General features: G+C 33.4%; 2 protein-coding genes across 4 annotated transcripts; both read right to left on the bottom strand.

Moving 5' to 3' along the window:
• Positions 1–351: 351 nt before the first annotated feature.
• On the bottom strand, positions 352–2,798 carry LOC124643388 (putative protein DDB_G0292252). Of its 2 annotated transcripts, XM_047182368.1 has the most exons (3): positions 2,723–2,798; positions 961–2,227; positions 352–553 (listed from the first exon to the last, which is right to left on the bottom strand). In XM_047182368.1, the coding sequence occupies exons 2-3, from the start codon at positions 2,219–2,221 to the stop codon at positions 471–473; spliced, it is 1,344 nt and encodes a 447-aa protein (XP_047038324.1). In that variant the 5' UTR covers positions 2,222–2,227; positions 2,723–2,798; the 3' UTR covers positions 352–470. The 2 variants fall into 2 exon arrangements, with proteins under 2 accessions (XP_047038324.1, XP_047038325.1); XM_047182369.1 differs by lacking the exon at positions 2,723–2,798 and having other exon boundaries at positions 961–2,250.
• Positions 2,799–9,305: 6,507 nt separating this feature from the next.
• LOC124643241 lies at positions 9,306–12,560 on the bottom strand. 2 transcript variants are annotated; one of them, XM_047182136.1, is made up of 3 exons: positions 12,455–12,560; positions 9,843–11,106; positions 9,306–9,433 (listed from the first exon to the last, which is right to left on the bottom strand). In XM_047182136.1, the coding sequence occupies exons 2-3, from the start codon at positions 11,098–11,100 to the stop codon at positions 9,351–9,353; spliced, it is 1,341 nt and encodes a 446-aa protein (XP_047038092.1). In that variant the 5' UTR covers positions 11,101–11,106; positions 12,455–12,560; the 3' UTR covers positions 9,306–9,350. The 2 variants fall into 2 exon arrangements, with proteins under 2 accessions (XP_047038092.1, XP_047038093.1); XM_047182137.1 differs by lacking the exon at positions 12,455–12,560 and having other exon boundaries at positions 9,843–11,173.
• Positions 12,561–12,619: the final 59 nt, after the last annotated feature.

The raw sequence follows: 12,619 nt of genomic DNA, 5'->3' as shown, positions 1-12,619 counted from the left end.
ACCCTGACCTTCACCTGCGCAGAGGCGATTTATCGGTTCATTGCCTTATGTGTACAGTGCGCAAAGCGATCCCCACTCTTCCGCCGAGAGCTCAATATCCGTGCCGATAACTATACTTGGTGATTGTTTTAACGAAAACTTATATTGAATTAAGATAGTTATTGTCTGCTCTGCCCTACCAAAAATATAGGTCGTTTCAGTCGATTCCGGGACTTGATCCATATATTTTTGGCCATTGTCCCTTATTAGTCAGCCAGTAAAAGTCCATTACGGGATTTTGGTCCACACATTTTTGGGGACTGTCCGTAATTAGTCAGCCCGTAAAAGTCGGAAGAAATAAAACAGTTTTTATTATGTACAAAATCTATATAATTTATATACTTATAAAAAACATGCTTCAAAGTATAGTGTTAGCAACCACTTAATAGTTTCACAACGAGCGTGATACATACTTTTAATTTAAATAGGTACTAGTGCCTGCGTCTTCTCTTCCTATTATCTCGGGGGTAAGTTTTTAAAATCTGTTTTGCACATTCCTTTGCTTCGTCTGCGACTGAAAAACCAAATGATTAATTAAGGAATAATTTTAAAGAAATTAATAAATTGAGACAAAAAAAAAACTCGCTAAAAGTTATGATTGCCCTTAAAAAGCTGGCTGCAAGATGTATTTGCAATGTATAGGCGGCAGGGTATCATCATGAAAAACTTAGGATGAATCTAGAAGCTTCTTAGGTCTAGGCAGTAAATAAGCCAGTGGCATAGTGTGCAACGAGCAAAAATCCTTAGCACTAGAACTACTACATAGGTACTCAAAATTCATATTTGAAATGTACTTAAAAGTTTAATCTGAAAATTTTCTTGAAACATCTGCAGTGGATTGCACCATATAACCGAACCATTTTCGGTTGTCAAATTTTTAGTTATCGTTATAGTTATTTTTTTTTCGTAAAAACTACTTACACTCATCTTCCGAACTATCAGGCTGCTGTCTCCTCAGAGCCAACTGCTTCACAAACCCAATACCATCATACTGACTATTCATAGCCGATGTTCTAACCGACTTGTTCTCTAAAAAAAATATCTCTGACATCGGCAGCACAGGGTTATAGATCCCTTGAAACAACGCTAAATAATCGTCTCCTAAAGGAATCTGATGATTATTCCTATAACTCCTATCCTCAAATTGGTTTCTCGGTCTATTCTGACCAGAAGGACCCTCGCATGGGTCAAAAACTTCATCTATATTAAAACCTTCAACATTTTCAAATTCTGAAATGTAGTGAGAGGAATTTTGACGGTTTACTCCTTTAAAATTAATTATTAACCCATCTAGTTTAGCTTCTGCCTCAGATATGAATTCAAAATCAGACGAATTGTAACCGTCGCATTCAGAACTTTGTGTATCCACTTCGTCTGCATCGGAACTTAAACTTATGTATATGGTTTCTTTAACATCTTCTGTTTGGCTTTGACAATCTTTTGTAGAAGAATTTATTGAAATGACATCGATATCTTCAAAAACGTTAACGTCTTCTATTATCTTTACGTCATCGTCATTATTGTTTTTACTATCAATCAGAACTTTTGTCGAATTATCATCATTTACAGTGTCCAATGCATTGAAAATTTCGTAAAAATCATCAAGGTTGATGTATTCGGTTCTGAAGTTATTTGAGCTTTCATAGTTATTTAGAGTTTCTTCAAATTCTTTAAGAGATTGTAAAGTTTCGTCTGCTATATTGAGAGAACAAGCTTCATTTGTTGTAAGTTCCTTATCATTAAATGCTGTGGCTTCTTTATTACATACCAATCCATCCGCAATAATAACTGGTTCAAGAACATTAGTATTAGCGTTGATTGGTCTTTCATCGCAATTTTTCTCGATATCTTCATTAAATGTTGTAATTGCAGGTTTAATATCATTAGGTACTTTAAATTCTGGTAATATCTGATCAGTTTTGATATTATTAGGACTTATTTCTAATGGAACATCTTCTACAGAATGTAAGGAATTATTAGAATTATTAGGTTTTTCAGTAATTTCGAAAGAAGCATCTTTTTTTGTACCTTTAACATTATTTGTGCGCAAAATGGTGTCAATATTATGGTCTTGTGAATTATTATTTATATTAAGAGATGTATCTTTGCTTGTTAGTATGCTATCAGTGTGTGAAACCATATTTTTCTTTGATGAAGGAAATAATTTTCGTAAAAAGTCCATTGTTAACTGCAATATAGAAAAAGAGTTGTTCAGACGTGTCTTGCTTAAACAGGGAATAAGTAGTCTCTACTTATTCCCTAGACATTAATACAATATTCCGGTTTCTACCTACAAATAACAAATTAATATTGTTTTTTTTTTTTCAAAATGTAATTCAGCGCAGGTGTTGGTGCAAGCAAAAACTTAGTTCAACTTATCACGTTAGTTTTTTTTTTAATTTTTCCTCAAGAACGATCCTTTTTTTGTTAACATTTCTCTATTCATTTACCTACCGTTAATCATAACTACATAGGTACTTTATTATTTATTAGACGTTTCCCGAGTGGTTTCCCGTGTCCCGTATTTTGTGAAAGTCTTCATTTCATGAAGATTATAATTCATGCGTTTATATTTACTTGAATACATACGTAGATGTAGAAAGTATAAGAAATCACGAACTCGGATCGGTAACATTAATATTATGTAATAATGTCTGTAGGTAGATAAGTTAGGGAAACTCACCTTCCTTAAAAGTTTTACGTCCTTAGATCTAGAATCTAGGAGTTTTTACTTGATTCACTTCTATTCTTGATCTCAGTATTTATTTTTGCGATCAAAATATTCAACTTTTCGTCTTTCACAGAAAAAAAACATAGACCGAGAAAACCGATATTTATTATTCAAATGGCGGGAAATCTGTTGTAGGCAAAGGTCAAAAGTTCATTCAGCCTTATCAACAAAAACAAAACGTAAATCGATATTAAATGTTTTATTTATATAAAATGCATGTTACAAGTTTGGTATGTATGTAAGTTATAAACGTTTACTTGGGCCTAATTGTGGCAGTACGCAGTTACATGGAAGTTACATGATAGTCAATATCCATAGTTTATGCTGTAATATAAAATCAAATTAAAACAACAAAGATCTTTTTAATAATTCTTACATTAGAATTTATAGCCTATAAGTTAAGTTTAAAGTAGTTGTGTCACTTTTTGCCCGATTTCTTGATACCTCCAGTCGCTAAAGGACCTTTCTGTGAAGCCTTTGCTTTCGCCTCCTAAAAAGAAAAAGAAATGCTCTGTTACACGAAATAATAATAATTTTTTTGGAAAATAAAATACTAAAAATATTTTTTCATCAGCAATCGTCTAAGTTAAAATTAGGCACAATACCCTATTTTAAATATTTTCGCAATTTTTATAAACACGAAACACTATACATAGTATCGCGTTTAAGTCCCGATTGTTAACAAATAAGCTTAAATATATCGAAAAAAGTTTTTATGTCAATAAAGGGTGAAAAACTTAATGATATGAAAAAAGCGCGGGAAACCTGAACTTTGGCGGACGTGTTTTCTTTTGCTCAAGTTGAAAAATAATTTTTATATTGGATTAGATTAAGTTTTTGTATATATTCTATCGTAATATTTTGTAGTTTAGTTATAGTGTTAGTGTTAATTCTGTTTGGTAAGTTTTTTATTTAGTTTTTTCTCTAATGAAATGGAACCTCCGGATGACCCCGGAGGAACATTGCCGCCCGAAGTTGGGCATTATGTAACAGTTTCGAACAACGACACCGGAGTAGACACTGATGGCTCCGCCGTCAGTACTACTAATACAAAGAGGAAGAGGGTATCCTCACGCAGCCTTTGCAAACAATGCAATAAAAAGAGGCGCAAAAATGGCGCGAAAACTCAGTCCGACTGCAGTTGTGGCGTGGTGGACATGGAAACTGATCCTTTAAATAGCGCGTCTGTTGTTAGTTCTCATGTTAATAAACCAAATGAATCTCCACAAAAACCGGTTTCGGTAGCCAGATTGGTATACAATTCTTCCGATGCGGCACCATTTCTTGTACATATACAGAGAGAGCAAACTGCTCCCAACGATAATAGTTACTTAAACCCAATTTCATTTGGCAGGTTTTTAAGGAGGAATTCTTTTAAAGGTATAGTAAACGGAAGTTTAAAAAAAATTGGTCGCAATCGTCTGGTTGTTTCCTTTACTACATACTTAGACGCCAACTCTTTTATTACCAATAGCTTATTAGAAAAAGAACATTTCAAAGCTTTCATTCCAACTTTCTCGGTGACCCGCATGGGCGTCGTTAGAGGCGTTCCCATGGAGTGGTCCGATGATGATGTCCTCGAAAATATTTCAGTCCCAATTGGTTGTGGAAAAATTTTAAAATTGAGGAGGATTAAACGAAAGACTGTTGTAGATGGCAAATCCGAGTTTAAAAACACTGAAACTGTTATATTAACTTTTGATGGCCAAGTTTTACCAAAGCGGGTCTATATGTGCTACACTTCTTTAGCTGTTGACCTTTACATTTACCCTACTATTCAGTGCTATAATTGTTGTAGATATGGGCACGTTAAAAGTCAGTGTAGATCTACCCCTAGATGCTACAAATGTGGTCAAGGTCACTCTGGGGATGGGTGCACCATCTCTGAGGATAATTTGAATTGCTGTCTCTGCAAAGGTTTCCATGAGGCCACTAGCAGGAAATGTTTAGAATATGAGAGGCAGAAAAACATAAAAGAATCTATGGCCAAATCCTGCATATCATATGCTGAAGCCTCAAAACTTCACCCCACAATTTCCAAAATTTCTTATGCTGATGCTTTGCTTTCCTCTCCCACAGTTTCAAGCAATATAAATGCTTCTGTTCCTCAGGATTACTCTCCAACAAAAAATAAAACATCTTATAAAAAAACTGTATTTATTAAGCCTCGTTCCCCCCCTCAGTTTTCAAAAGGTTATGATCAGCAATTCCATCAAGAACTCGCTAGGGGTCTGCCTCAACCAAAAGATGGTTGTGCTCTCATCCCTAGAGATGATCTATCATCAGCCTCAGTAAATGAGTTAATCATAGCACTAATTAAATCTTTAACCCAGACTCAACACCTCTCACCGACCATCGCTGCCACTGTAATTAATGCAGTTTCTGAAAAGAATATTCATAATGGAACACAAAGCCAAGGCAATACAATGGAATTGTCGAAGCGCAATTAATAAAAAATCTGATATAATACATCTTGTCAATAATTTAAAACCTATAGTTATTGCCCTACAAGAGACATGGCTTAAACCAGGGTCTGTGTTTAAGATCCCTGGGTACGCCTGTCTTAGGGAAGACCGTTCTGATGGGTATGGCGGTGTAGCCTTACTCATCAGACATCATCATTCATTTTCACTTTTCTCACTCCCATCTCATAATAATTCATTCTCCATAATTGCAGCTGTTGTAGATAGTATATGTTTCGTTTCTGTATATATTCCTCGTCCTTCTTCTTCAATCTTTAACGAACTTGTAAATATTTTATCTCTTCTACCCAAACCATTTATAGTTTTAGGGGATTTTAATTGTCAACATGAAGTATGGGGTAGTGCTACAACAAATAGTTATGGTAGTACTTTATTAGATATGTTAGATAATATTAATCTTTGTATTTTAAACACTGGGTCGCCTACTCGACGCACATCTCCAAATGAAGGTGCCAGTGCACCTGATCTGTCACTATGCACTAATAAACTAGCCTCGCATAATACAAAAAAGTAGTCAAGTACCCAATTTGATGCGTATGCAAGTATAAATTAGAAAAAAATGACTAACATTTTTACAATGCTTTCTTTAATAAAGTAATTAATTAAAAGCTTGTTTTAGAATGCCTTTAGAAAATTAAGAATAATTAATCCTTAGGTAGATAAGCATGTTCCTTGTCTACAGATTTATCTGTTAAAAACGATTTGATTAATCGATATTTTGACTCGATAAATCTGTAGACACAGAAATAATTATAATTTTTATACTAATAGGTAGTATTATACTTAAACCAATAATAATTTAGTATTTAGATTAATCTTGGATTACGTAATGACTTTTTTATCTTTATGGTGCGTTTTAGTTAATAGCATGCTTATAATCGAAATTACCAAAAAAAACATAGAAATTAGCTATTTTCAACTTAATTTTAAATACAATTTTTATTGCGAATTCGAACCAGGGGCCCGATTCTCCTAATTTTACTTAAGCGACATACGATTGACGTCGACTCGATTCGACTGACATCCGATTTCGACTCGATTACGATTGAAGCGTATGTGGCATTCCGCTATTTTTTCTTTGAATTAAACGTTTTTATCCTTTTCTGTCATTCAATAATGAATCATTTTGTCTGCAAATGATTTACGATTGCAAAATGATTGTACCGTATAGACCAAAATAGCAGACCAATCGCACACCAATCAAATGTCAATCGAATACGATTGGTCTTTTATTAGTGGCAGAATGCCCGATATGGTTAAAACTGCTATTGCGATCATATTGCGATTCGATTTCTATTCGATTTTGACATTATTAACTTAGGAGAATCGGGCCCCTGATTTTGTCCCTGGTCTACTATTTTCGAAATACTTAGTCTTCCATTTTTTACAAATTTATTAAAAAAAAAAATCTTTTCCTTCTAATAATATCGTATTGTTTTGTTGATAAGTACCTATAAAACAAAGGGCCCAAATTCACCGACAACATATCATTATGTCAGTTTTCTTAAAACAACTTTTTTTAATGTTATTTTGAAGCAGTTCTTTTAAGAAAAATGAACGTTTACATAGTCGATGAACTTACGCCTTAGTGATATCATATTCAAATGATAAAATTTGTAGGCACCTGAAAAAATTTGATAACAATTTGGTAATGAGTAAATTTATAATTGTTTTGCAGAGCAAGAAGACTGAACCTCCGCCACCCAGATCTCCAGCAAAGAGAAAGTCAAAATTTTAAATGATTTTTGTTTTTAAATAAAACATTGGACTTTTATTTTTTTTGTACGAATCGGCCGCGCGGTGCGGTCTTGTTATTGTTTGTGGGTGCATTTTTATATTGTACTATGCTATAGTGCTGTTTCACCCACGTCTTGGGTGAACTTCTTCCCGTACCCGGACAAAATATAGCCTATTCGGGATATCTAGAGAGACTTACTCAAGGATAGCTTATCAACACTGAAAGAATTTTTGAAATCGATTCTGTAATTTCGGAACCTTTGCGGTACAAAGAATGTGCAATGGTATCTAATCTTAACTAATATTATATAAAATGATAAATTTCGATAATTCTGTAGTCTCTTGAAGAATCTGTAAAATTAACGTAATTACATATTGTTTTTGTTAAATATCTTCTCGTATACCCATTTAATAGCTGCCTAGGAGCCTTAAAACACTTAATTAAAAAAAGTAATAAAAAATAAACATACAGAGGCTAGTTTTCAGTAAATCTAGTAGTAGATAAATTACTCATAATAGTTATAAACAAAGTACAATAAAAAAACGCACCCACAAACTGAATAGTGGTAAACCCGCAAATTATTATGTAAAAATTTAGCGTATAAACAAGTTTCTATGAAATATTCGAAATAATCATAAATACGTATGAATAACAAGCATTATTTGTACGAAAATGTCTTCTAAACATTACGTTGGTACATAGTTTATGTAGCATTTTTTTTATATGTATAAAGAAAGTTTTTCGTTCCCAGTTTTAAATTGAGTTGCTGAGTTCTATGTGTAGTTGACAGCTGTCAGTTTTCAATGGAAAACAACATTTTTTTTTTGGTATTAACTTTCTTACAGCAACTGTCAACTGCACAGAAACACGGTCAGACGCATACATAATTTTGTGCAATGTATTGTATACTTCAACTAAATAGTAGTAATATTATATCTATAGTGTTATAAAAATCCAAGACAGATTTTAGAAAATGGTTTGATTTTAAAATAGAATGGTTAAATAAATTCTTATTTTATATAATATGTCTGCATGTGTAACGATCCATAATTACAGTGATTGTCTTTTTTTAATGTCAATATCTTGATCTCTCCGACTCTGTAACACCATTTAGTTATAACGATAATCGAACCATTTTCAGATGTCAAATCGCTGATTTGACCAATGGGCGGCAAGTATACGGCTGGCTATGGTTTGGTTATTCGTTATAGTTAAATGGTGCAAGATAAGATAAGATCTGTATCTTACTTTTTTAATGGAAAATTACTCAGATATTGTGAAAATTACAGTTTTTCTTCTTATACTTACTTTTCTATGGAACTGCTTATGTAGCCCAAAGTATCTCGTAAAAATTTAATCTGATTACACTAGACTTTTAGAAGTATGATGAATGAGCGTTAATCACCATACGCGCGAAAGCGGATTATATCAAACTTTAAATCCAGGTTTCGTCAAAATGTTTTTTTACCTTCACACAGTCTGAAACTTCATTAGAACTATTTTTTAAATTACAAGAAAATTAGTTTAGTATCAAAAGAACATTTTAATTAATAGGTATTATAGTTTTTCTTATCCAGCACAGATTGAGAACGTTTAAAAGCGTGTAGTAAGATGTTTTCAAAATATTACAACTTTTGTTTTTCATGTTCGGAAACAACTGAATAAAAAAGTTAATAAAGTACATTTTTTTATTGTATTAGACGTATATTAGAGATAAATGTTAGCTATAATTTACATTGTAAATATTTACAATAAACATACCTGCGTATATGAATATTTTGTTTTATTTGAACACTGGGCTGATTTCCCGCGGTTTCAGAGACGATGAAAGATACTCAATTTGTTATAATTTTTTTAAGAAGGTATAATCATCGGCAGGGATTTTGAACCCTGACCTTCACCTGCGCAGAGGCGATTTATCGGTTCATTGCCTTATGTGTACAGTGCGCAAAGCGATCCCCACTCTTCCGCCGAGAGTTCAATATCCGTGCCGATAACTATACTTGGTGATTGTTTTAACGAAAACTTATATTGAATTAAGATAGTTATTGTCTGCTCTGCCCTACAAAAAATATAGGTCGTTTCGGTCGATTCCGGGACTTGATCCATATATTTTTGGCCATTGTCCCTTATTAGTCAGCCAGTAAAAGTCCATTACGGGATTTTGGTCCACACATTTTTGGGGACTGTCCGTAATTATATAGTCAGCCCGTAAAAGTCGGAAGAAATAAAACAGTTTTTATTATGTACAAAATCTATATAATTTATATACTTATAAAAAACATGCTTCAAAGTAGTGTTAGCAACCACTTAATAGTTTCACAACGAGCGTGATACATACTTTTAATTTAAATAGGTACTAGTGCCTGCGTCTTCTCTTCCTATTATCTCGGGGGTAAGTTTTTAAAATCTGTTTTGCACATTCCTTTGCTTCGTCTGCGACTGAAAAACCAAATGATTAATTAAGGAATAATTTTAAAGAAATTAATAAATTGAGACAAAAAAAAAAACTCGCTAAAAGTTACGATTGCCCTTAAAAAGCTGGCTGCAAGATGTATTTGCAATGTATAGGCGGCAGGGTATCATCATGAAAAACTTAGGATGAATCTAGAAGCTTCTTAGGTCTAGGCAGTAAATAAGCCAGTGGCATAGTGTGCAACGAGCAAAAATCCTTAGCACTAGAACTACTACATAGGTACTCAAAATTCATATTTGAAATGTACTTAAAAGTTTAATCTGAAAATTTTCTTGAAACATCTGCAGTGGATTGCACCATTTAACCGAACCATTTTCGGTTGTCAAATTTTTAGTTATCGTTATAGTTATTTTTTTTTTCGTAAAAACTACTTACACTCATCTTCCGAACTATCAGGCTGCTGTCTCCTCAGAGCCAACTGCTTAACAAACCCAATACCATCATACTGACTATTCATAGCCGATGTTCTAACCGACTTGTTCTCTAAAAAAAATATCTCTGACATCGGCAGCACAGGGTTATAGATCCCTTGAAACAACGCTAAATAATCGTCTCCTAAAGGAATCTGATGATTATTCCTATAACTCCTATCCTCAAATTGGTTTCTCGGTCTATTCTGACCAGAAGGACCCTCGCATGGGTCAAAAACTTCATCTATATTAAAACCTTCAACATTTTCAAATTCTGAAATGTAGTGAGAGGAATTTTGACGGTTTACTCCTTTAAAATTAATTATTAACCCATCTAGTTTAGCTTCTGCCTCAGATATGAATTCAAAATCAGACGAATTGTAACCGTCGCATTCAGAACTTTGTGTATCCACTTCGTCTGCATCGGAACTTAAACTTATGTATATGGTTTCTTTAACATCTTCTGTTTGGCTTTGACAATCTTTTGTAGAAGAATTTATTGAAATGACATCGATATCTTCAAAAACGTTAACGTCTTCTATTATCTTTACGTCATCGTCATTATTGTTTTTACTATCAATCAGAACTTTTGTCGAATTATCATCATTTACAGTGTCCAATGCATTGAAAATTTCGTAAAAATCATCAAGGTTGATGTATTCGGTTCTGAAGTTATTTGAGCTTTCATAGTTATTTAGAGTTTCTTCAAATTCTTTAAGAGATTGTAAAGTTTCGTCTGCTATATTGAGAGAACAAGCTTCATTTGTTGTAAGTTCCTTATCATTAAATGCTGTGGCTTCTTTATTACATACCAATCCATCCGCAATAATAACTGGTTCAAGAACATTAGTATTAGCGTTGATTGGTCTTTCATCGCAATTTTTCTCGATATCTTCATTAAATGTTGTAATTGCAGGTTTAATATCATTAGGTACTTTAAATTCTGGTAATATCTGATCAGTTTTGATATTATTAGGACTTATTTCTAATGGAACATCTTCTACAGAATGTAAGGAATTATTAGAATTAGGTTTTTCAGTAATTTCGAAAGAAGCATCTTTTTTTGTACCTTTAACATTATTTGTGCGCAAAATGGTGTCAATATTATGGTCTTGTGAATTATTATTTATATTAAGAGATGTATCTTTGCTTGTTAGTATGCTATCAGTGTGTGAAACCATATTTTTCTTTGATGAAGGAAATAATTTTCGTAAAAAGTCCATTGTTAACTGCAATATAGAAAAAGAGTTGTTCAGACGTGCCTTGCTTAAACAGGGAATAAGTAGAGTCTCTACTTATTCCCTAGACCAGTGGTTCTTAACCTTTTTGTCATGAGGGACCACTTTACCAAAAGTTTGTCTTGCCGGGGACCACCCCATTGGTTTGTCAAAATTGAGGGTTCTTTGATAAAGAATACAAGCACACTTTATAATTAGCACTCATTTCTTTATTATTTAGCAAAAAACGAAAAGCTACAGATTTTAATTTAATGAGATTTTTGTGACTGCATTCTCTTAACTAACTTCCGAATTCTTGGTTCAGTTCTACTTACAAATGTGCGAGCGAAGCGAGCGCGAAATTTTTTTCGGACTCGTACGGACGTAAAATGTATCCCAAACGTACTTAACTTTTTGTTTGTTGACAAATGCAAAAACGAGGGCATATAGTTGCTGAATACGCGAGCGAAGGGAGCGGGAAATTTTAATTATTTTTTAAGACTCAAAACCAAAATTACGTACAATGTAGCCCAAACGTACTTAACTTTTTGTTTGTTGACAAATGTAAAAACGAGGCGAGGGCATACAGTTTCTGAATACGCGAGCGAAGCGAGCGGGAAATTTTGATTATTTTTTAAGACTCAGTACCAAAACTACGTAAAATGTAGCCCAAACGTACTTAACTTTTTGTTTGTCGACAAATGCAAAAACGAGGGTATATAGATTCTGAATGCGCGAGCGAAGCGAGCGGGAAAATTTAATTATTTTTTAAGACTCAGAACCAAAATTACGTAAAAGGGCTACATTTCAAACCTTAATTTTTTTCTGTTGGTCAAGTAAGATGGATAGCAACGTCGCGTAGCAAAGCTTCGCGGACCACTTGGAATGCCTCCAGGGACCACCAGTGGTCCGCGGACCACCGGTTAAGAACCACTGCCCTAGACATTAATACAATATTTCGGTTTCTACCTACAAATAACAAATTAATATTGTTTTTTTTTTCAAAATGTAATTCAGCGCAGGTGTTGGTGCAAGCAAAAACTTAGTTCAACTTATCACGTTAGTTTTTTTTTTAATTTTTCCTCAAGAACGATCCTTTTTTTGTTAACATTTCTCTATTCATTTACCTACCGTTAATCATAACTACATAGGTACTTTATTATTTATTAGACGTTTCCCGAGTGGTTTCCCGTGTCCCGTATTTTGTGAAAGTCTTCATTTCATGAAGATTATAATTCATGCGTTTATATTTACTTGAATACATACGTAGATGTAGAAAGTATAAGAAATCACGAACTCGGATCGGTAACATTAATATTATGTAATAATGTCTGTAGGTAGATAAGTTAGGGAAACTCACCTTCCTTAAAAGTTTTACGTCCTTAGATCTAGAATCTAGGAGTTTTTACTTGATTCACTTCTATTCTTGATCTCAGTACTTATTTTTGCGATCAAAATATTCAACTTTTCGTCTTTCACAGAAAAAAAACATAGACCGAGAAAACCGATATTTATTATTCAAATG

The sequence above is a fragment of the Helicoverpa zea genome, chromosome 27, assembly GCF_022581195.2.
Source record: "Helicoverpa zea isolate HzStark_Cry1AcR chromosome 27, ilHelZeax1.1, whole genome shotgun sequence".
NCBI classification, from domain to species: domain Eukaryota; kingdom Metazoa; phylum Arthropoda; class Insecta; order Lepidoptera; family Noctuidae; genus Helicoverpa; species Helicoverpa zea.
Note: the sequence above shows the minus strand (reverse complement) of the source record. Positions and strands in the feature narration are given on the sequence as shown.